General features: G+C 68.3%; 6 protein-coding genes across 7 annotated transcripts in view; 2 read left to right on the top strand and 4 right to left on the bottom strand.

The window, feature by feature from the left end:
- Positions 1 to 336: 336 nt before the first annotated feature.
- On the bottom strand, positions 337 to 2,035 carry H696_01275 (hypothetical protein). The gene is made up of 4 exons (XM_009495166.1): positions 1,880 to 2,035; positions 1,444 to 1,720; positions 1,142 to 1,291; positions 337 to 991 (listed from the first exon to the last, which is right to left on the bottom strand). The coding sequence occupies exons 1-4, from the start codon at positions 1,900 to 1,902 to the stop codon at positions 548 to 550; spliced, it is 894 nt and encodes a 297-aa protein (XP_009493441.1). The 5' UTR covers positions 1,903 to 2,035; the 3' UTR covers positions 337 to 547.
- A 674-nt stretch (positions 2,036 to 2,709) lies between these two features.
- On the top strand, positions 2,710 to 5,725 carry H696_01274 (hypothetical protein). Its single transcript, XM_009495165.1, has 8 exons — positions 2,710 to 2,851; positions 3,017 to 3,488; positions 3,637 to 4,007; positions 4,139 to 4,448; positions 4,696 to 5,025; positions 5,170 to 5,182; positions 5,324 to 5,408; positions 5,538 to 5,725. The coding sequence occupies exons 1-8, from the start codon at positions 2,733 to 2,735 to the stop codon at positions 5,662 to 5,664; spliced, it is 1,827 nt and encodes a 608-aa protein (XP_009493440.1). The 5' UTR covers positions 2,710 to 2,732; the 3' UTR covers positions 5,665 to 5,725.
- Positions 5,726 to 5,769: 44 nt separating this feature from the next.
- Positions 5,770 to 9,049, bottom strand: H696_01273. 2 transcript variants are annotated; one of them, XM_009495164.1, is made up of 4 exons: positions 8,590 to 9,049; positions 8,415 to 8,467; positions 7,588 to 8,265; positions 5,770 to 7,434 (listed from the first exon to the last, which is right to left on the bottom strand). In XM_009495164.1, exons 1-4 carry the CDS (start codon positions 9,025 to 9,027, stop codon positions 5,805 to 5,807), a joined length of 2,799 nt encoding a protein of 932 aa, XP_009493439.1. In that variant the 5' UTR covers positions 9,028 to 9,049; the 3' UTR covers positions 5,770 to 5,804. The 2 variants fall into 2 exon arrangements, with proteins under 2 accessions (XP_009493439.1, XP_009493438.1); XM_009495163.1 differs by having other exon boundaries at positions 8,415 to 9,049.
- A 1,641-nt stretch (positions 9,050 to 10,690) lies between these two features.
- On the bottom strand, positions 10,691 to 13,478 carry H696_01272 (hypothetical protein). Its single transcript, XM_009495162.1, has 3 exons — positions 13,030 to 13,478; positions 10,975 to 12,751; positions 10,691 to 10,843 (listed from the first exon to the last, which is right to left on the bottom strand). Exons 1-2 carry the CDS (start codon positions 13,315 to 13,317, stop codon positions 11,966 to 11,968), a joined length of 1,074 nt encoding a protein of 357 aa, XP_009493437.1. The 5' UTR covers positions 13,318 to 13,478; the 3' UTR covers positions 10,691 to 10,843; positions 10,975 to 11,965.
- A 186-nt stretch (positions 13,479 to 13,664) lies between these two features.
- H696_01271 (hypothetical protein) lies at positions 13,665 to 17,541 on the bottom strand (the record flags this gene model as incomplete). The annotated part of the gene is made up of 11 exons (XM_009495161.1): positions 13,665 to 14,175; positions 14,271 to 14,550; positions 14,770 to 14,862; positions 15,003 to 15,140; positions 15,262 to 15,392; positions 15,504 to 15,573; positions 15,729 to 15,966; positions 16,115 to 16,221; positions 16,355 to 16,446; positions 16,600 to 16,695; positions 16,845 to 17,541. 11 exons carry the CDS (start codon positions 17,539 to 17,541, stop codon positions 13,892 to 13,894), a joined length of 2,226 nt encoding a protein of 741 aa, XP_009493436.1. The 3' UTR covers positions 13,665 to 13,891.
- Positions 17,542 to 22,399: 4,858 nt separating this feature from the next.
- The window catches only part of H696_01270 (hypothetical protein), a gene marked incomplete at its 3' end in the record, with an annotated part of 2,925 nt that continues 2,764 nt past the window's right edge, over positions 22,400 to 22,560 (top strand). Inside the window, exon 1 of the mRNA XM_009495160.1 lies at positions 22,400 to 22,457. The remainder of the gene's footprint in view (positions 22,458 to 22,560) is intronic.

Genomic DNA, 22,560 nt, shown 5'->3' with positions numbered 1-22,560 from the left:
CAGTTTCCGGGAGGCAACACTAGCGTGCGCAAGAGGCCGCCGAGCGCGGCAGAGCGCAGGTAACAGATTCGGCGCGCGCGCACATCACATGCTCGGGGCTCCACGATTCCGCTCCGACCGTTGGCATCTGGCCACGCAGGCGCCTTCACCCGCCGGTTCCTCTCGCCGGGGGCGTGCGCGATTTGCCGGCTCTGGGGGGAGGGAGGCAATCACCAGCGGGCGGGCAAGAAGGGCAAGAAGGGGTCTTTTGGGAGGTTTTTTATCTATTCAATCAGGGAGCCAAATGCGAGGGGGTGGCACACGCATGCTTGAGTGTGTGTGTGTGTGTGTGTGGGCGTGCGCGCGCTGGGAGAACACCGACATCGGGCGAGGGGCCAGCAGGGCCGGCAGGCGTGCGGGCAGAGGCACGCTCACCAGAGCATGCAGCCGGGAGGGCACACAGAGGGGGGGGGGGAGGGGGGGGAGGGAAAATGCCGCAACGCGCGCGCGCAGCCTCCTGCACCGGAGCCGCCGCCTGGCCCCTCGCCCCCCGGGAGGGCACCTCCTCTCATGAAGAGTGGAGCCCCAGGGTATCGACCAGGGTCTTGGCAATCTTGTTGACCATGTCCTGCGAGCAGCCGTCGGCCATCTTGATGGCCTCGGCCAGTAGAGCCACTGCCCGGTAGGCGTTGGCCCCCTCGAGCGAGCCCAGGCCACGAATCCAGACGACGCCATTGTCGCCGACACAATCCTCAAAGTGGAAGTGCGTGCGCATGATGTCCAGCACGCTGAGGGGCTGGCGATCGCGGGCCGGGGGCCGGGTGTTGCCGGCCGGGCATGGGGCGCGCAGGCGCCGGGCCGCGGCAATCGGCACATTGAAGCAGTAAATGGGCCCGTCCACCGGCAGAGCGCCATAATGGCCGCCAAGCCCATCGGCCTGGCGACAGTCCAGCTCCGGCGGGTCCAGGTCACGGTAGGCCATGGAGATGCGCGTGTAGATAACGGCTCCGGGCTGCGAGCAGATCCGCGACACAGGAGACAGGGGGGAGGGGGGAGGGGGAGGGCACGGCGCGGGGTCGAGCAGGAAGAGCGCACGCAAAGGTGAGTCCAACACATGGGACGAGCTGGGGGCAGGATCAGGACCGGCTGGGCATGCACGCACCTTGAGGTCGGGGTGGACCTTCTTGGTTGCCCCCTCGAAGGCCATGAGCGGCAAAGAGGCGAGAGTGGGCGCGCCGATGTCCACGCGGTAGGTTTCCCCGGCGCGGTCGACAATGACACCGATCACCGACTCATTCTCGGCCGGAAGGTACTGGACGAGGGGGGGGGGGGGAAGGGGCAAATGGCAAGGCAGCCAGGGTCAGCGATGACGTCGGACAAGATCGCAAGGCGGGGGGGGGGGGGGCACCGAGCGAGGCCGGAGCAAAGACAGCCCCGACGGTGAATGCCGGTGCCAGGACGCACCCGGCGGCTGTGGGACTCCACCCAGAGGGATTTCGGGGCGGAGGCGCTCTTCGCGGCGCCCGGACCGCGCCATGCCACACCGGCCCTGGAGCTGACGATGGCCACCGGCGTGGCCGAGTCGCTGGGCTCCGCCTCGGCGTCCAGCAAGATGGCCCGCACACCGGGGCCCAGGGTCAGAGGGGCGTTCTCCGTGCCGCTGGCCAGGTTCCCGGCCGTCGGCGAGGCCGCCGCCACCGATGGACAGTTGGTCCAGAGGGTGTCACCGGGGAGGACAACGCTGGGAAACGGGGAGAGGGGGGGGGGGGCGGGCGGGGAAGGGGGGAAGGAAAGGGAGGGAGGGGCGGCCGAGCCCGGGGTCCGGGCAGAAGGAGGGAAAAACGCAGGCTGTTAGGTGGGCATTGCACCGAGAGGAGGAGGCACATGCAAGATCTCGTACGTCAGCTCGTGTCCGTTATTCATAGTCGGTTGGGCAAGGGAGGGAGGGAGAGAGGGGGGGATATCAAAAGAAGGGGGAGCAGGAAATGGAGGAGAGGCGAGGAGGAAGCGGGATGGAGGAGGGTGATACCCAGAGACACATCCCACGGAAGGCGGCAGGTCTGCCGAAAAGGCACCTCACGCCCCCCCCCTCGAGCCCCACGGCCGGCCCCTCAAACGGCCGGGGCCTGTCTACGCAAGGTGGGCGTGGCCGGGGAAACGCCGCTCCCCCCCCCCCCCCGGACCCGGGGGGAAACATGCCCGCATACGATTCTGCGGGAATAGAATGGGGCCATGGAATGTATCACGCCACATGGTATCCAGGTCACGCGCGCGCAGACCCGTCTGGAGCCGGGGCACCGAGCAGAATGTTCCCCCTTGGGCGCGAGAATCGGTGCAAGATGCCGCAGCCCGGCCTCCAGGGGTCCGGACAGCCCCCTGCTGGCTGGCCGCCGCGCCTTCTTGCCCGGGACCGCGGCGCCCGCCGAGCGCGCGCGCGTAGACCGGGTGTGGAGCCGGGCACGAGGGGGAGGGGGGGGGGGGGACACAAGATGCGGAGGTGCAGCTAAAACCGCCTCGAACAAGGGCCGGGACACATTTGCCGGGGCGGTGTGGGAGCCCCTGACGGACCGCGTCTGGGCATCTAGTTGCCTCCCCTCCCCCTGCCCGCTGTTCTTTTTTCCTCCTCCCCTGCTTGTTGCCTTTCCTCTTGTTCCCCCCACAGCCCCGCCGTCCCCGCCTCTCCCAGCCCTTCCTCCCGCTCCTCCATCTCCCTCTGTGCGGCGGAGCACACACACACACACACACACACCATCATGAGCTCGAATCCGCCCGCTGCCCCGCCTGGAAGCGCCTTCGCCGCCGCCAGCCGGCGGATGATGGAGCGCCGGTCCCCTTTCTCATCAAACCTCCCGGCCAACATGGAGGAGTTTACGTGCGTTCTCCCTGTGTCCCCCGCACACCGCCTTCTTGTGTTTGCATGTGTGCCTGTGCGCCCGCGCACGCGCACGCGCTCATGTGTCGCTTCCTCTCATGCTCACCGCTCGTTGAAATGCCCTCGCCCCCCCCCCCCCTCCCGTTCGCCGTGTGCCGGGCTCAGGCTCGTCTCGCATCTGGCTGACATCGGGCACCAGTACCACCTGATGACCTTCCAGACCCCCTCGCAAGACCTGCAGTCGCTCCGTGACTATGCCGTGGCCACCGGCACGGCCACCGGCGGCCCGAAGACGCTCAACATCCGGAAACAATTCCGCATGCAGGCATCGGGCTTCCTGCGGGACCAGCAGCGACTCATCACCCGCCGCGGTGGTGTGGTCCACCAGCCCCAGAACACCCCGGCCGTGGCCGGGCTCACCCCCGGGTCGAGTGTCCTGGGTCTCGGGTCGCCGGCGGCAGCTGCCGCCGCTGCTGCCGCCGCGGCCGCTGGCTCTGCAGGCGCCGGAGCCGGAGCCAGTGCCGCCGGCCCGGCTGCCGGCGAGGATGGCGACGAGAAGCCCCGGCGCCGGCGGCAGAAGACCCGCCAGCTGTCCATCGACCGGCGCACCCCGGAGACGCACTTTGTCACCATGCGTGTTCGTAGTCCGATCCTCCCGCCCCTCTCCCGGCTCTTCCGCCGCCTGGCTGACGGCCTGCCGCCCCGCCTGACTGACCCCCCTTTCCGCCTTCCGCCCCTGTCTCCTTGATGTCCTCGTCGCGTGGCCATCCCCCCTGTGCATGTAGGATCGCTCCCCGTGGACGCTTACCGCCTGCGACACGACCTACCACGGGAAGGCCGACACCACGGACGGGGCCACCCGGTCGACGTATGTCATGCTGGTGCGCGACGCCACCAACCCCGGGCAGCTGAATGTCATCCCGGTGACGCAGACCTATGCCTTTGCGGCGATGCGTGTCTCGGAGCTTCCGTCCGAGCCGACGCAGGCCGCCATCGCCGCGCAAAATGCCGCCGCCCTGGAGGCCGGCCTGCCGCCGGTCAACCGGAATGAGCCGACCGAGGCACTGAAGAAGTTCCGCGAAATCGAACGCCGCAATGCGGAGCGCATCCGCCTGGAGCAGCGCATCGCCGGGCGCATCAACCGCGGCAGCGGCGGGTATGTCGGCTTCTCCAGGAGCATCGCGCTCCCGACCTCTCCCGACCTCTCCCGACCTCTCCCCCTTGAACTCTCGCATGGCTAACCTCCCTGCATTTTGCTTGGCTCCGCTGCTTTGGCTCCCGTCGCAGGGGTGTTTCGGCCATTCGCTTTGGTCGTGCTGGCCGTGGTGGCCGCTCCGGCAACTGGTCCGACGATGATGAGGGTGAATCCGGCGGCCGGCAGTACCGGCGCCTGATGGATGGCACCGGCCCGATCGATGAGTTCGACAACCCGGACGATGACCCGGAGGGCTTCGGCGAATTTGCCGAGGACGACGACCAGGAGGAGTTCGAGGACGTCGAGGTCAACCCCGATGAGGATAGCACCTGGCTCTTCGATGACACCGGCTCCAACGTGCATGATGACTTTGACCATGAGGAAATGGAGCGCAATCTGTCGGTGCGTGACAGGGCCCGCTGCCGCGCCCTCCGGTGTGCCTGCTGCCCTCTGCACCTTTTCCTTCCCCCTGCGCCTGCCGGCTCCCGCCTGTCCTTTGTCAGGCACTCGCCGGTCCCTCCCCCCCCCCCCCTGTCCTGCCAGGTGTCCTGGCTCGCTCTCACACCAAATCCACACGTTCTGCGCCTGCACCTACACACACACACACACGCGCGCGCGCGCGCGCCTGTTTTACTCCACGTGCCCACAGTACCAAGCCATGGACACCATCGAGGATGAGGAGCGCCGGCAGCGGAACCGCGCCCGCCGGCGCAACCCCAAGTTCCAGGCGGTCTGGCGCGAGTCGGTCATTGACCGCGGTGGCCAGCAGTCGGAGGACTCCGACTCGGAGGAGTACTACTCCAGTGACTACGACCCCTATGCCGCGGTCAGTGACGGCGGCTTCACCAGTGACGAGGACGCCGATGAAGACGGGTCCGACCTGGCTGCCGGGGGAGACGCCTCGGAAGCCGCGCAGCTGGCCGGCACCGGCAAGCGCAAGCGCCCCCAGTCGGCCGGCAATGCGGCCAAGAAGCCGGCTGTGCGTCCGATCCCTGCTCATGCTTGTTCCCTCCCCCGCCCCCTCTCTTTGCCCCCGGCCTTTGCACACTCCATCTCCCGGCTCTAACGGTGATGTGTCTCGTCTTGCCGCCCTGATCGGACGCCTCCCTTTTTCATTCCGCAGCTCGATCCTACCCGTAAGTGCCCCGCTTCCTCGCCGCCTTTTTCTTTTTTTTGGCATCCTCTCGCGTTTAGATCGCCGTGCTCATGCCCCCCCCCCCTCCCTTTCCCCCTTCCTCCCTGCCCCGGATGGCCCTTGTCAACACCGCTACACACAGTGCCGAACCTCCTCACGGCTCAGGACCTGCTGGACCGCTGGAACAGCCGGCCAAGCCCCATCTCGCTGGACTCCTTCCGCAAGCAGTGCGTCCTCCCCCTCCCCCCTGCGTTTGGCTGTTCGTCCCTCGCCCCCCCCCCCTCTCTCTCTCTCTCCCACCTGTGTATGCTGACCTCCTCCCGTCTCTTCTCACTCTCGCTCGCGGGCACACCCAGCTTCGATGCGCATTTCCAGGCGAACAAGAACAACACCACCCTCTTCCGGGACCTGGTCAAAAACCTCTTTGTCATCGATGGGACCGGGCGCCGGTCGCGTATCGTCGGACTGGCGAATGCGGAGTGATGCTCGGGTCGTGCTCCTCGCTCGATCCTCCTCCTCGTGCTTGCGCCCTTCCCCCGATCCAGCTTTGCCCCCCCCCCCCCTACCTCCCACCTGGCCGAGCTCTGCTTCTACAAAGACCTGTCATGCATTCGCTGCTTGGACTACAGCCGGCGCATGGCATTCAGGGTGATCTCCACGACGGCCGTGTACGCGGCATCCGGCAGGTGGAACATGTCCGGCATGAGGCCCCATGCGGCCAGGCCGATGGTCGGCCCGAAGAGATCCACAATGACAGCCAGGTCGCCGATGGACGAGCGGATGTCCAACGCCCGGGCGCGAATCCGGCGATTGGTTTGGATGAGACGCTGCCCGGCGCGGGCGATGACCTCATCCTGGACCGGGGTCCGGTCGCCGGCGCGGAAGCGCTCATGCACACGCGCGGCCGCCAGCCGCAACCCCGCCGCATAGAGCCCATCATCCCGGACATCCGGGCCCAGGTGACTGGTCACCACGGCATCCGTGCGGACGGCCATCTCCGTCAGGAAGAGGATGCGCTCGCGGGGGGGAATGCTGGCGGCCTTCTCCGAGGCCGGGGTGTCGGCCAGCAGGCGGCTGTACCGAGTCAGGGCCTGGCGCAGGGGCAGGCCAATGTCGTGCACCCGATGCGGGGCCTGGTGCTCCATCATGAGCCACAGCATGTCCGGGGCGCGTCGTTCTCCGAGACGCTCGGCCTGCGGGTCCGGGTGGGGCGCCGGGCCGCTGGCCGACCCGGCGGCCGTCGGCGCGGCCTGCACCGGGAAATGATGCCGATAGTAGGCCGAGGCGATCAGATCCCCCGGGGCCAGGCCGGCCTGGGTCAAGTCCAAGAGCAGGCTGGTTTCCAGGAGCTCCCGCTGGAGGCCGTCATCGCTGGTGGCGGTGCCGGTGGTGCCGGTGGTGCCGGTGGTGCCGGTCTTGGCCCCTTCGGCCGCCGGTCGGCCCTGATACACCCAATGGCGGAAGGTGATGACCGCGCCGTTGGCCGGCAGGCAGGCTCGGACCCGGCCCGAGGAGTGGCTCCACACGCGCGATGGCCCGGCCGTCCGGGGGTCCGTCGTCGAGGGGAGGATGTCGCACAGGCGCTGGAATGTCCGCTGGGCATTGGACCCGCCGATGATGCGAATCCACCGGCGATTGGTGCGCACGGTCGGGTCGTCACGGCGCTCGTAGCTGAATAGCCACTCCTCCACGGGGTCCTGCTCGAAGGCATCCAGGTCGATGCCCAACGGCAGGCCCTTGTGGAAGCCGACGGCGGTCAGATTGTCGGCGTCGTGGTCGGCCATGCGGGGCACCCGGCCGGCCGGGCCGAAGTCCGAATCGGTCAGGTCGGCCGTGGAATCCGGCCGCCGGGGCTGCGGCAGCCACCGGGGATGCGCGATCCGGGCCAGCCGACAGCCCGAGGGGAAGAACAGCGACAGGGCGTCCGACGACCAGACCCCGGCCATGCGCGTGAAGTCCGGCACCGTGCCCGAGGGGGAGGACGACGAATTGCACAGCGGCAACTGCCGGCGGCTGATGCTGAAGGACCGGGCAATGTGCCGGGCATGGCGCGAGGGCGGCGACCGCGGGTCGCGCGTGGCCGGCCGGTAGAAGAGCGATGGCGACCCGGCGATGTGGGCCCCGGCCCCGAGGGGCGCCGGCAGGGGGTACACCACCTGGCGGTGCCGGTTCCGGAAGTTGGTCTCCGGGGATTGCTGCGAGGCGATGTTCTCGGCCAGCGAGGCGATGGCCGACTGGTGGGTGGCATAGTTACTGGGCCACAGGCGGGTGACATTAGTTTGGGCTGCGCGAGCAAGCTGCCACCGGGGGCGGCCGGCGAAAGGGGCCCCGGGCCCGGCATACGCGGCTCCGGGGGGGGGGGGGCGGGGTGAAAAGGACCCAATGGCCGCGCGGGGACAAACGCACTCCAGACCCCGGGGGTAGTACTCCCACAGGAGATGGGCCCCGACAATCCACGCCCCCTCGATGGGCATGTAGAGCGTGGCCTCATACCAGCCCCGTCCGATGGTTGGCTGGTGGGGCCCAGAGGGGGGGGTGGCCGCGCCGGCAGAGCCGGCCGTGGCATCGGCCAGCTCGCCGGCCGCGCCGCCCGGCAGACCGGCGGCCGTGTCCGGCTCGATGTGCCCCTCATCGTCGGCCGCGCCGAAGATCTCCCCGCCCTGGGTGGCGTACAGGATGTCGAAGGCCGCGTGCCCGGCGCATGCGCGCGGCGCGCGCAGCGCGCTGTCCCACCCCGAGTAGCCCGGGTGCTGGGTCGAGGGGTTCAGCGGGAAGAAGGACCAGCTGCCGGGGTTGGAGCAGGCGTCCGAGCCGAGCGAGTCGCAGTGGAGCTCCGGCGAGGGCATGATGCGCACGGTCCACCAGGACCCGGCGTCGCGGGCCACGGACGCGTCATTTTGCTGCTCCTCAAAGCCGACCGGCGCCACGACACTCTGCAAGTCCATCGGCCGGGGCCGTGCTGCCAGGACAAAACGCTCCGGCACGGTGGGCGCAAGGCGCTGGGCGTCCTCCGCCCGGATGACACTCGTCTGCAGGTTGGCCGTCGAGGTGACCACCATGTTGAGGGAGGCCCGGACCGCGGCCCTGGGGTTGCGTTCGCCGCGCCACCGGCCAACCGGCGACGGCGGGCGAATTGGAGGGAAGTATGACGTGCGGATGGTCAGCGGAGGACGCCTCTCGGCGGACAGGCGCCAGGACGCAAGGAGGCCCCCCGGCGCCCGGGGCAGACGCACTCGCATGTGTATTGCCCATCGACGGTGATATCCCCGCTGGGTGGGGAAAAAACCTGCCTCAGCGAGAGGGCGCGGGGAGTGAGATTGCCCGCGAGTCGGGCACCAGGGGCGCGCGCGAAAGTCAGATTAAGCACGGCCTCGGCGTGGGGGCCGCGGCGAGGGGGCTTCCACGCACCACGAGCAGCGCGACAAAAGCCGCGGCGGCGATGGTCGCCAAGAACACCTGGCGAAGGAGGACCAGGCGCCGGTCGGCGCGCGGCTTCAAGGGTCCCGAGCGACCGGCCCCCGGGAGATGGTGGTCCCCCGGGCTGGGGCCCGGCGCTGCCGGCGACTTGCGCCTTGCCCTGTTCGACCGGCTGAGCTCGGCCACCAACGAGTGCCGCTCGGTGTCGGCCGGGCTCGAGGGCGGCGCCACGGGCCGGCTGCCGGCCAGTGTCTGCAGCGCGCGGCGCAAGCCCCGGCCCAGCGACCGGAGGGGACCATCGGCTCGGCTGGTCGGGCCATGTCGCGGCCGTCCAGCTGGCCGCGACCCGTGGACTGAAAGGAGGTCCTCCTCCGCGTCGTCAAGCTCCAGGTGGAGCCCGATCCCGGGCGCGGCGTCGTCGGCTCCCATGCTTAGGCGGGGCACCTTGCGGCCGGGGGGGGGGGGAGGGGAGGGCCAAATGGGCGGAAAGGGCGCGACGCGAGCCGCGCGCGGCAAGTCTGCACGGGGAGGCTGGCGCAGCACGGGGGAGCAGCGGGGCGCGAGGGGGGGAAGGCGGGGCGCGAAAAGGAGGCAAACAACAATGCGAGAGAAAGGGGGCAAGGACAAGAAGAAGCAGATGCGGGGCTGGAGCGTCCTCTGCCGCCACTTGGGCCCGGGTCGCTGTCAGAAGGCTTCCGTCCGCGGGGCCCGCCCCGACCCATGCCAGGCCCTGGCACTGGCGGACCAAGATGCCCCCCCCCCCCCCCCCCCCCCCCCCCCCCCCCCCCCCCCCCCCCCCCCCCCCCCCCCGCCCCGGGGGGCCCCAGCGCCCCCCCCCCCCCCCCCCCCCCCTCGCCAAGGACGTTGCATGCCCACTTACGGCCCGTTGCCCAGGGAAAAGGGGCCGAAGGCAGAGTGGAGGACGCCCTCCCCCGTGAGGCCTGGTGACCAGGCAATTAAAGGCCAGCATGTGGGCGCGCCGAGTCGGCAGGCACCACCGGGGGGCGGGGGCCTGCGTGCCCTCACCTCGCACGGTCGCGCGAAGCGCAAGGCCATCAGGCAACACTCAAGCGCCCAGCGACATGGCCGGAGATGGCGGGGGCGCCGCCGGCGAGCCTACACTTGGCCAAATGCGCTGGGGGGAGCCGCCCCGCCCCCATCATGACAAGATCCAGCCAGTGACATTTCTGCCCCCCCCCCCCCCCCGGGTCCATTTCATGGAGGGACACGGACAAGGATAGGGGTCATTGCGCCGACGGACTTCCCCGTCACGGGGCGGAAAATAAGCACACGCACACGCACACACATACACACGCACGCACACACGCGCGCACACAAACACCCCTGTTGTCCCCACCGCCACCACCATCTCCCCCCCCCTGCCACGAACACCACCCCCACAATACCCGCATCAAGTGAGAGAGAGAGAGAGCCCACAATCGACTGTCAGCGTAGTTCCGTTGGCATTTGAGCACTCACCCGAAAAACAGCCGTTCCAGGTCGTCGGTATGAATGACCGCCGGGACCCGGCCATGGCCGGCCGGGCCGGGGCCGGCATCCGGGGCCGGGGGGAAGGGCGCCCACGTGCCGGCGCTCGGCGGGGCGCCGGAACTCGGCGGGCGTCTGTGCACACTGCTCCCGTGTGCAAGGCCCAGGCATGCGGGGAGGGGAGCGGCCCAGGCGAAGGGGGAGAAGAACAGGGTCAGCGTCGGCGGAGGGGGTGGGGGAGGAGGCTGAGAGTCGCGGCGAGCCGGCGCGTACGCACCCCCCGGGCGGAGCGCTCAGGCTCGAGGAGTCCGACATGTCGGACTCGGCTTGGCTGGGAAGACTTCCCGGATTGGCGGCCGGGAAGACATGCCGTTGGGGGGAGGGCGACTGGACCGCCGGCCGGCGCCGTGCCGCGGAGAGCGAGTACTCCGACGAAAGGCCGGAGGCCGAGAGCCCGGAGGCCGCATCTCCCGGGCCATGGAGGTCGGCCTCGTAAAGCGGCCGCGCTGGCGACCGGGACATCAAGATCGGGGCCGGGCCTGGGCCCGGGCCCGGAGCCGGTGCCGGGACCAGGGACAGGCTGTCCGTCGAAGAGGAGGAGGAGGAGGAGGAGGAGGAGGAGGAGAGATTGCCAGACGAGTCGACAGACCGGAGCAGCCCAGGCATGGGTGTTCCGCCGGGGAAGGGCTGCTGCTGCAGATACGCATGATGGTGATGGTGCACCGGGACCGCAGGCATCGGCCCGACCGGGGGGAAGCTGTCCATGCAGGAGATCGCCCAGCACAACACAGGTCAGAGACAAGAAGGCGCAGGGGGCAAATGGGCGGGCGGATGGCAGGAAAGGGCCAAAGGGGAGGAAGGGGCAGGCAAAAGGCGGCATCCGCGCACCCGACGGGCAGGGCGCCGCCACTCGGAGGACGAGGCGTCTTTGCTGGCGCGGGGACCGCCACCGCGGGAGTTGGTGCTGCCGACACCGGCGCCAAAGCCGGAACAGCTGCCGGCACGGGAACCGGGGTCGGGAAGGCAACCGGAGCTGCCGCGGGAACCGGTGCCGGCACCGGCGCCGGAGGTAACTCCTCCGAAGCAAAAGACACCTCGGCCTGCGAGGTGCTGCTGGCCAGCTGCGCGGCAGACCCCCGGTATGCCGAGCGGGACGCGCTGGTCCGGGCAGACCGCGAGGAGGGCGGCGTGGCCGAGGACCCGGGGGTCGACAAGAACGTCGTGTCATCCAGGATTCGGTGGATTTGCCCGGAATCGAAGTCCGTCGGGCGAAGGTGCTGCACGGCGGCCGACAGCTGCTCGATGACTCGCGTGTCGACACTGCTGGCCGCCGACAGGCTGGCGTCAGCATGGCCAGCCTCGGCCGGCAGCTCGCGCGGGACGCCAAACTGCAAATAGGTTTCCCCGAGGGGGTTCTCCCACACCCGGGCTGGGAAGGCGTCGCCCTCGCTGCCGCTGCCGGGGCCGACGCCGACGCCGGCACCGAAACCACCACCCCGGCTGCCGGCGGGGCCAGGCACCGAGGAGTCCAACAGCGACGAGGGCTCCATGACCGACCGCGAGAAGCCAACTCGGGCCATGTCGCGTCCGATGGCCGCCGCGTCCGACGGCGAACCCATGGCATTGAGCGCCGTGCCCAGGTCCTCCAGCAGCCGGTTCAGCTGGTGCGAGGACACATCGTCGGCTTCGTGCGAGCCACTCCCCCCGGAGGGGGGGGTGTATGGCTCCAGAGGCCCGGGCCGGGAAACCACGCCGCCGGCCGCCTCCGAAGGGGTCAGCCCATGGCCACCGGGGGACAGCGGCGGGAGAAGCCCACCCGGCCGCGCAGGTGCTGGCGTCGCTGCGGCCAGGCGCGCCACCCGGTCCAAGTCGCTCAACATCATCGAGGTGCTGGCCCATGAAAGGTCGTCCTCCTCTTCGTCGACCGGCAGGACGGGCAGCTCATGCTCGGTGCCGGAGTTCGACGAGCCGGACCAGCGGCCAGACGAGGCAGGCTCCCGGGTGGGGGGCTGCTGGGCCGGGCCGGCCTCCCCGCCGGCCGTATAGGTGGCCGGTTGGAGACCCGGCCGTCCCAGGCGGCCCGCGCGTCCGGCTGCACTCCCCCAGGCCGGTGCTCGGGCTCCGGCGGGCGGGGCGCCTCCTCCGGATCGTCGACATCGGCCGCCGCCGGGGCGCCCGTGCCATCGGTGGCATCGGCCCCGGTGGCGGCCGCCGAGCGCTGCCTGGCGGCCGCCGAGCGCTGCCTGGCGGCCGCGGCCTCGGCCGCTGAGCGCGACGAGCGCCGGCCGCTGGCCAACACAAAGTCCGAGTATGGGAAGTCCGCCGCCGGGCCGGGGTATCGGTCGGGAAAATGCCACTGCCCGAGAGCCTGCGCCGTGGCCGGGCCCACAAGCGGGACGCCGGGCTCGCGAACCGGCACCACGGTGGCCGCCGAGGAGGACCCTTGGCCGCCAAGACGCGATCCGGTGCTGTCCCCGGTGGAGCCGGAACCGAAGGCCGCCTGGGCGGGCCGGCCATCTGGCCGCACCGTGTGCGGTGGTTGGCCAGCGCCCACGGGCGAAAGGATCTCCACGTCGCCAGCCACGCCGGCCACTTCGGCCCCGGCCCGCGTGGCCAGCACCGGCTGGCCGGAGGCCTGTAGCCGCAGAGCACCAAGGAGCATGATCTACGTCAGGCCATGAGGGGGGGAGGGGGGGTTAGCTCCGCCGAAGGGGCAGCTACGACAGGAGGATGCGCGGGAGGAGGGAAGGGGAGGGAGAGAGAGAGAGAGGGAGAGAGAGGGAGAGAGAGGGAGAGGGAGAGAGAGAGAGAGGGAGAGAGAGGGAGGGAGGGAGAGAGAGAAAGAGAAAGAGAAAGAGAGAGAGAAGGAGGGAGAGAGAGAGAGAGAGAGAGAGAGAGGGAGGGAGAGAGAGAATAGCCAGCCAGCCCCAGCGAAAGACGGACATGATCCAAGGACACATGGTCCGGCACGGGGAGCATGCCAACGGCCATGGCCGCGGGCAGAGGCGAAGTTACCGAGGCCGACCCGCCGCTCAGTGAGTCCCACAGGGCGAAGGAGTATAGATCCGGCAAGTGGACACCATGGAAAGAGCAGCTGGGCTGCGGGCTGCCCAAGAAGGGCGCTTGCCCGGACAGGGCAGGCGGCAGGAGGTTGCTTCCATACTCATAACGCAGCTGATCCAAGAAGAGCCGGCTGGAGAAGTTGCACGCATGGTCCAGGGAGGACTCCATGCCCAGCGTGAGGAGGGCGACTTTTTTTTTCTCGACGCCAAGAACAAACGGCAAGCAGGGAAGCGGGAGCACGGATAGATCAAGAAGGGGAAAAGGCCCACCGGAGAGGCGGCGGGGAGCGGCGAGGCAAGACGGAGGAGGGGAAGTGCATGGAAAAAGCCGACCCCCGGGGGCAGTCGACCTGCGGCAAGATCGCGCCCCTTGTCTCCCCTCCCATGCCCAAAGACCGGTGACCGGGATTCCGCACAGTGCAGGCCCCCCCCCAGCCCCCCCCCAGCCCCCTCCTCCCTCGCGAGGGGTGCGCGCGCGCGCGCGCGCCAAGGCGCGTAACTGTGGGAAAGGATCGCCTGGTGCCAACGAAGAGAGGTTTGTTCATGTGGATACATTCACGTGATGAGGGAGAAGGAACAAGGACAAATGGGAACCCTGGGGGCCCCCTGGTGGACGCGCTCGAGGAGCAGACGGCGGCCTGTGCCGGCCCGTGAGGCAGAGCCAGCCGGCCAGCCAGCCAGCCAGCCAGCAAGCGAGAGGCACACACAGAAAGGGACGGCGAGAAGTGCCTGTCAGATTGGCGTCAGCCTGAGCGCCGGTAGAAGAGCAGGTACGCGTCGCCGCTCTCATCACCCGAGGGGTCGGCCCCGGCGGCAGACACCAACAGAGGCGAAGAGCGGGGGCTGCTGGTGGTCGCCGGCCGCGGCCGAGGATACTCGGCTGCACGCACCGCGGCCGGGGTGATCACTGGCGGGCTGGCCAGCGGGGTGACATGAGAATCGTCAAAGCGCAGCCAGCCCAGGGACGGGTGATTGAGCGAGCAGGTGTAGTGCCCGCCCTGAGCCGAGGGGCCATGGTGGTTTACCACTGGCGGATGTGGGAGGAGCGAGTGAGTGAGGGGTGCGCAAGGCAATGGGGGGAGGGGGGAGGGGGGGGGGGGGGGATTCCGAAGGCAAACACACCTGCATGAAGCTCGTAGGACGAGGAGGCGGACAGGCTCCGATGCATGGACTCGGCCGGGAGCTGGAGGTGCAGCGGGAAGCTAACTGGCTTGCGGATCTTGACGATGTTGATGTCCGGCATCTCGGGCATGTCGTCAATGCCGCCGAGGGGGCTGCCTCCAGGGGGCAGGAGCTGGTCTCGCCCGTTGGACACGGGCTTGATGGTGTACACAAAGCGCTTCATGTGGAAAATGATCATCGGTGGAAGGGTCTCAAAAGAGCAAGACCGATGGGCCGTGGCCTGTTGAGAGGGGGATAGGAGGGAGGGATGAGGAGAGAGGAGGAGAGAGGGGGAGAGAGGGGGAGAGAGGGGGAGAGGGGGAGTGATGAGGAGAGAGGGGGAGTGATGAGGAGAGAGGAGGAGTGATGAGGAGAGAGGAGGAGAGAGGAGGAGCAGGTCAGCAAAAAAAAAAACCATGAGGAAGAAAGGCAGCGCAGATGTTGGAAGATCTATGCGCACGGGCTGGCCGGTGTTCGAATCGACAAAGCCAAGCAGCGGTTCCTCCTGCACGAAGTTCAGAATGGCACCCTCCAGAGAGGTGACCGACGGACACTGCACGAGAAGAGGGGACAAAGGAGAGGCAGGATGAGTGGAGAGAAAAAGGCAGAGAAGAAAGGGCAGAGAGAAAAGGCCCGGTTAAAGACGGGGCAGTCCCCCCCCCCCCCCCGCTTTGCCCTCCCGGAACAGCGTACATTGATGAAGAGGGGGATCGTGTGGAAGGGCTGGAATGTGATGGAGGGGGTGTTGGAGTGGACCATCTTGACGATGTTACGCGTCCGGCCCCAGAAAATCTGCGAGATGGGGGTCGGGAACTTGGAGTCCGATCCGACCTGCAGGGGGTTTGAAGAGGATAACGAAGCGACAGGCACGCCGGGGGTGGTGAGATGATTGGTGGGGGGGGGGGGAGCCGGGCAATGAATGAAAGCCGAAAGGCACCGCAAAAGAACGCACAGCACGCGCATGCACGACTCGGTTGCCCGATGTGCCAGTAACCACGGACCAGCCGTCATCATCGTCATCATCCTGGCCGGTGCGTGACCGGCCGGTGCGCTTCTTAAACAGCCGGTCGTCGTACTGGAGGACTGCGGCGGCGGGCGAGAGCAAATGACCAAAGGCGTGAGTCGTGCGGAGAAAGAACGAGGGGAGGCGAGCGGGAAAGAAAGGGACAGAGGGAAGGGAGGGGAAGTGCGCACTCTCGCAGAACTCCTCATGCAGCAGCATCAGGATATGACCGAGAAACTCCTCGGCGTCCTCCTGGTTGCCCTATTTAAGTGGGCGTGCAGTGGAAGAGGAGGGGAGACAAAGCAAGGGCGAGAAAGGGGGAGGTGAGGAGAAAGAGTCAGCAGGAAGGAGAGATAGGGGGGGGGGGGGAGGGGGCCCAGGAGAGCAGGGGAAGGCCGGCATGCGCGTGGACATACAGTGAGGGCCAGGCCCTTCTTCGAGTGAACGGCGGTCAGGATGTCCTGCGGCAAACGCAGGGGACCCTGGGTCGAGGGGAATTGGTCAGCCGAAATGCCCACACCGTTGAGGGGCCCAGAGCTGGTGCTGACAGTGGCCCCGGCACCAACCGGCTGACGCTTATTCGGCGAGGTCGGCGCGGTGCCCGGCTGCGAGCCGGACCCGGTCAGCGGCTCAAACTGGCGCATGAGGTCCGCGCTGTCGGGCAAGGAGAAGGAGCCGCAGGGGAGGCAGGATGGAAAGGCCCATCAGGAGGGCGGCGTCAGTCGGTCATGCCAAGCACACGGAGCGCAACGGGAGACATGCCGGGGAGAGGGAGGAGAAACGAGCATGGTGCACCACGCACAAGGCCTTCAGGAAGGGGGCCAGCTCGGAGAGGGCCTGCATGTGACGCGGCGGGATCGACGCCATCAGATGCTGGATCGGGGCATAGTGGATGAGCGGCGAGAGGACCTGGGAAATTCGGATTCGGCCAGAAGGGGCCAAGGTCAGCACAAGTGTTGGAGCAGGAGCCACGTTGGACGACCCCCCACCCCCGCCGCCGGGGGGAGGGCCATGGAAAAAGGGAGCCGCCAGCCGAGCGCACCGAGTGCATGAAGCACATGTTCCCGGAATTGATGAACCCACGCGGCCGGAGGGGCGGGACCGAGGCCTTTTGCGAAAAGTTGCGAAGGTGCTCTGGAGGGTCGGCCGGCGGGCAAACCGGCCGGAAGGAAGCCCAGATCGTCGGGAGGGGGGAGAGGGGGGAGGGGTTTTGTCGGGGGTCAGGACCGAGCCCGGGCGAGGAGAATAGCGACAGAGCTGCAACAAATCAAACTGCCCGGCACGCACCGGATACCAAGGGAACGACATCCTCGATGAAAGCTTGTGGGGAGATCGGCGCGGCGCTGGGCGCCCCACCACAGGTGAGGCTAATGGTGGGCGACTCTGCGGAGAGGGGTGAGTGGGCGGAAGATGGACGGGGGCCCAAGGGGGAGCAGGGCAGCGACACCCAAGCGGGAAGCCCCCCCTCCCGCCTCAGGGGGTGGGGGGAGGAGGTGAAACAGGGAGGGGAGGGGGGGGGGAAAAAGACATACGCGACGTGTCCGACACATGGCCAGGCTGGGCGGCGACAGGGGCCGGCGACCGCGTAAAGGAAAAGAGAGACGGACTCAGGGGGAAGGCCGGGGCCGGGAGCGCAGACAGCGACAGGCCACCGGGCAGGGCATTGGCCGGCGCGGTCTCGGCGGCTGGCAGCTTGGCCGCCGCCATGTGCGCATACGACATGACGACCCGGCGACCGGGAACCGGGGCCGCGGGAGTGGCCGGCGCGCTGGCTGCCACGACCGGGGTGTTGCCGGAGCCGGCGGAGGTGGCCGCCGCCGCCGCCGCCGCCGCCGCCGCCGCAAAGCTGGGAGGCGCTGCCCGGGTGGGGGCTGGAGTCGCGGCGCCGGCCTCCGAGGCCGTGGCCCTCAGGCTGGCACGGTCCTCCGGGGCCAGACAGAAGTCCACCCGAGACAAGTCCAGAAAAGAGGAGGCGGAACCGGCATCCCGAGGGGCGGCCGCCGCCGACGGCAGGGTGCTTGGCGCGGCCGCGCTGCCGGTGGTCGAAGCCCAGGCCATCCCGGCACCCTTGGTGAGTGGCTTCCCCTTGGCGGCGGTGGCATCGGGGACAGCACCACCATCGGGCGCCTCGGCCACCGGCAGGACAGGCACCCGGAGCAGGGTCAGATTAAGCCGGCCATCGCCGGAAAGGGGCCCCAGAAAGTTGGAGTTGATCAGAGTATCGGTCATGAGAGCAGAAGCATCAAGGTGGGGGGCAAATCGCCGGCACCGGTGCAAGAGAAGTGGGAGGGGGGAGGGGGGGAGAGAGAGAGAGAGAAAGGAAGAGAGGGGGGCGGCAGGAGCGGAGAGGGGGGAGGGAAGAGAGAGGAGCGGGGTGGCGGTAGGGGAGGCACAGAGGATGGGGACGGGGGGATGGGGACGGGGCGGGAGGCCAGGGCTCGACGCGGCTGGGGGCAGCCGGCGTGGGTCGTCTTCAGGGCGGGGCGCCGAAGTCCCGGCTTCGCGACGGGCTTCCAGGCAGGGGGATCTCGCTCGACCAGATCGGCAGACGGATGGGAGCCGGCGGGTGAGGCTGGGCCCCGGGGCTCCGAACGGCGCGGGGGCTTTCCCGTGAGGCGCGGATGCTCCCGGGGGGGGGGGGGGTGCTTTGGCCGTGAACACCATGGCGGCCTCGACGCACGGCCTAGCCCAGTGTGTCGTGGTCTCTCCATCACGCCAGCCATGAAAATGATCCCACCCTCCTACGCCCTGCTGGCTGGCCGTGAGCCAGAAGAAGCCCGGGGGAGATGGGCGCAGCGACCTCGGGTCATCGGGGGGGGGGGGGGGGGACATTGCGCACCCACCGGCATTCGGCGATGCGTCGTCCTGGGCGGCCGCGGGCAAGGGGGAAGGGACAAGCATGCCCAGGCCAACCAGGTCCCCTGCCGGAGCACAACACGGGGAAGGCACTGAAAAGGCCCGCCGCCCCTTGTTTTTGTGGGTCGCCTTTTCAAGCAAAGCACAGCATCCCAGGTCTATAATAATCCGATGGATTATAGGGAGCGCCGCACGTGACACCGAGTCTCGTGTAACTGAGATACCGAGTCCAACATTCTGCGAATTGTGGGGCCGGAGGAACACCCTGGCTGGCGGCGCCGATCGGTCGGACAGGCGAGCTGGAGAGCGTCCACAACTGTTTGATATGTGTTTCCGCTGGACTTGTTTTTTTCTTTTTTTTTCTTCCCCCCCCCCCCCCCTGCACACAGATACCTTTCTCTCTTCGAGCCGGGCGCTGCCGCTGGATCGGGCCGGTTTCCTCGAGGTGCAGTGCCGGCCGTTCTCTCCTGCCCCCTCCCCCTCCTCGGCCCGGCCCGGCCCGGCTCGACGCGCCGGGGCCGGACGGCAGCCGGAGACCAGGGGGGCCCCGAGGGTTGGTTCGTTGAGGGGCTTCCGGTTCTCCGGGGGATCTGTTGTGGGCTCTCTGTGGCCGTGCCCATGGTCTGCCCTCCTTTTCGGGCTGAGCCGGCGGAGGAGATCGGGGGAACTCCGGGCTCCGCACCACCGCGGCGCCATGCGCCTAACCTGCAGAGAGTGGGGGAGGGGGAAAGGGGGGCACACCGCATCGGGGGCGATTGTGTGGGTTATTTCGGCTCGCCGGGTGGGACCTTTCTGCGGGCGGGGGTTCGGCGGCCGCCGGGTGTGGGGATACCCTTTTTGTCTGCCGGCGCGATGTTCCTCGCTCACCTCGTGGTATGCTTCTTCCGGCGGCCCCACAGGAGGCCTGCGGGCGGGGTGGCGGACCGGCGGGCCCAGGCGTGGGGATGGCGGGGCCGGGAGTGGGAATGACTTCAAGTGTGGTTTCCCCCGGCAACCGGGGATGCCGCACGAACACCTGTGCGGGGGAGATTATCGCCGAATCCAATGCGCGCGCGGGCCTGTGCTGTGTGCTACGTGAGTTGCCATTGGAGGCCACGTACGGGCCGGCCTCCGGGGGTTTCATACCATGCGTACCCCACCAGTTGATGGATTCCCCCCACCGGTAATCCCCTCCCAGGCCCCTTGGCGGCCCCTTCCTCGCCCCTCCATGACCCCCCCCCCTCCCCCCGGGGCCGAGCAAGGAGCTCGAATGCTCTGTGCGTCATGTGTGTCCCTTCAACCTTCTCCCCCGCTTGACTGTGTCCCCTGGGTGCATCGCCCAGGGCCGGACGCCCTTATGCACTGGCCCTGTGGGCTCTTCGTCAGCGCTGCTTTCCGGCTTCCCCCCAGCAACTACGGTGCCAGCATCCTTGAGATGGGCCGTACGCCGGGTCAATGGGCTAGGCCCCATGATCAGGACCATCCCACAACAAATAGATGCATGCGCTCAATTGCTCCACATGCAGCCATGTGGGATGCTGGCGGGTCTCCTCGATGGCGCCCTCGGTCTGAAGGCGCCGTGGTGAACACACACGCACACATACGTGCGCACGCGTGTGCAACATATACGGGGTGGGGGGAAAATATTTGCTCCCGACATCCTCCCCATGGGGGGGGGGGGGCGGGGGTTGTTGAGGGCGTTCGCTCTGTGGGTGCCCGCCCCTCCTTGGTTTTCTTCTCCCCCCCTCTCCCCCCGGGTTTCAGACGCTGAGTCAATGAGTCTCTTTCTTTGTCCCTCGTTCTAGCCGGTTTTCCCTCACCGCCCTGGTCCCCCCCCCCCCCCCCCCCCAGCCCACAGGCGTCACACAGGCGGGGAGATAAGCCGGGCGGGCTGGCGCACACGGATGATGGAGCCAGACCCACAACCGGACGCCTCCTTCCGATGGGAACATCCCCCGGGCTCCATTGGCAGACCGCCGGGGTCCGGGCTGGGGGGTAGGGGCGGGGGGTCAGTTGGACCTCGCCCCTCGTTCCCGCGCGCCCCTCCCCCTTCCCTCTCCACGCGCCCGACCTCAGCCTCCAGGCGGCAGCACCGTAGCTGATGTAATGCCCAAAGACCCGGCGACCTTATCGAGGCGGGAAATGCATCACCCGGCCTGGTGGAGAAGGCCACCGCTGGCAGCAGCTGACCGATCTATCTGCCGAGCCTGTGACACACCGGCCGCAGGCGCCATCCGGCGGAGGTAGACTTGTGGGGGAGGTCGACCGAGGGCGTCCTGTCTCCCCCCCTCCCCCCCCCGGGGTGGGAACAAGCAGGTGTGTTAATACCTGTTGTTGCTCTCGGCCACGGAGGCGGGCGCGGGCTCGCTGAGCCATCCCCGACCCGGCGGTGGTTGTCGTCCCGGTCGAAGGGGGTGCCGTTGCTATGCGGCGCGTGCTGGCGCTCATGCGGCGCGCGAGCAGGGGCGCCCGCGCCCGGTGCTTGTTTCTCCCACTCTCCCCGCCGGCTGCTGTCTCCGGCCCCCCCCCCCCCCCCGCCCTCGCCCTCCACAACCCTGGGGCGGTGCATCGCTTTACTGGCCACTCGCCGTCCCGCCCCCCCTGGCTCTGGGGAATGCCGAGGAGGATCCCCGCTCTCAGGGGGCCGCGGCGTCCCGTCCAGGACAGACAGGCCAACGCGGCATGAGGGTGTGTCTGTGCAAACGATACGCTGACGGCGGAGGGCCTGCTTCACCAAGCTGGTGCCCCTCGATCGACGGCTGGCCCTCCCCGGAGCGCCGAGGGCTGGGACGTATACTTTGCACCCCCCCCCCCCCCGCCCGGCAATGTGCCCATCATCTCCAGGGCCGTTATGGTCCGAAGGTCCGGATGACATCTCACGGCGGTCCACCGCCCGGACTGGGCCCTTTGGCGATCGCCCCCAAAGACCTTCCATCGCCGATCGTGCATGCTTTGGCACGAGCCGGAGCTTGCGCGTGTCCGAGGCAGACCCTCTGCGCCGATGACATGTCTGACTGGGGTGCTGCCCACAGCCCCCCGATATACACCCAGCCATCTCTCGTGTGCTTTCTTTCCCCGGCTGTCTCGCTCGTCCTCTCTCTCTCTCTCCCTCTCCCTCCCCCCCCCTCTCTCTCTCTCTTGCTCTCGCTCTGTCGCCCTCTCTCCGGGTGGGACAGGCTGGGGATGTCGACTTGGGCCCCCGTGTGGGCGATTTTTTTTACACTGCATCACAGCCGAATAGCCTGCGCTTCCGTGTATACCACTTCGTTTCGATCCAGCCCAGGTCTTTTCCCCTCCCCCCATCTGTCGCCTCTCCTCCCACCCCTCCTCGTGCTCGACCGCTCCCTTCTCTCTACTCTCTGTTGCCCCACTTCGTCTCCCCTCCGCGCCACTGCCTCCTTCGACCGCGCCTAGACGCTCGGTGAGGTTGTGCCTGATCTTGTCGATCCCCTGGTCCCCTGTCTTGCCTTGCGTGTGAGTCACGGCCTCGCATTTCCCCTCGACCCTCAGCATCGGCGGTGAAAGGCCGATTGCTTGTCCTGGTAAAGACAGATCCAGCGGGGACAAGGAGGCCACTTGCCATCCAACTTGTTGCCTTCGCTTCCCTGGCACCATCGCTCTGTCCCCTCCAGCCCCCCCCCCCCTGCCTCGATATCCCCTCTTTCTGGTCTGCTTCACCAGGGTCCTGCCCCCGCCGGCCTTGGAGCAAGCTGATGTCATGAGCATCCCAATCGCCTGTCACATACGGACACTGACACCCCCGGCCACTGCCTTGCTTGTCGCCCCCCCCCCCCCCCCCCCGGTCTCCCTCCCGACATCGTGCTTTTTCCGCTTTTGGACTCACAGAGCAGGCTCCTTCTCCCCGGTTGAGACGGCCCCAGCACACTCGCGTTCGCGCCCACGCACTCCCGCGCCCACAGCCAAGCTCCGCCTCCGGTGCAAGAGCTCCCCTCAGCGTCAACCACGTCTCAGCCTCATTGCTTAGAGCTCGTCACAAGAGAAAGACTCCTGCCGCCCCCGTACCCGGACACCTTCCATTCGATCAGTCACCCGCGCTGCCAAGCCAGAGACCCCTTTCCCGCCTCGGCCATCTGTAAGCATCGTGCTTTGTGTCTCCCCTTCATCAGGTACCCACCCGTCGGGCCATGTCCCCCCCTCCCCCGCCGGGCACTGGCGCCTATGCGCCGTCGCCCTTCATCCGTCGGCGCACCCTTTCCACTCTTCTAACTTGGCTCTTTTTTTTTTGAACACCCCTCAGCTCTTGGTCTCCGCCCAGGCCACCCCATGACCCGTGTTGGATAGCTCTTAGTGTGCGCGCGCCGACGCATCCTCACGCTCGAGCGTCAACCCCACCTGGGCGCCCTTCCCCCCCCCCCCTGTGGCGCGGCACGAAGGCCGCGGCGAAGAGAAACC

This window comes from Fonticula alba (genome assembly GCF_000388065.1).
Source record: "Fonticula alba strain ATCC 38817 unplaced genomic scaffold supercont2.2, whole genome shotgun sequence".
Classification (NCBI taxonomy): domain Eukaryota; order Rotosphaerida; family Fonticulaceae; genus Fonticula; species Fonticula alba.
This window is presented reverse-complemented; position numbering and strand designations above follow the sequence as displayed.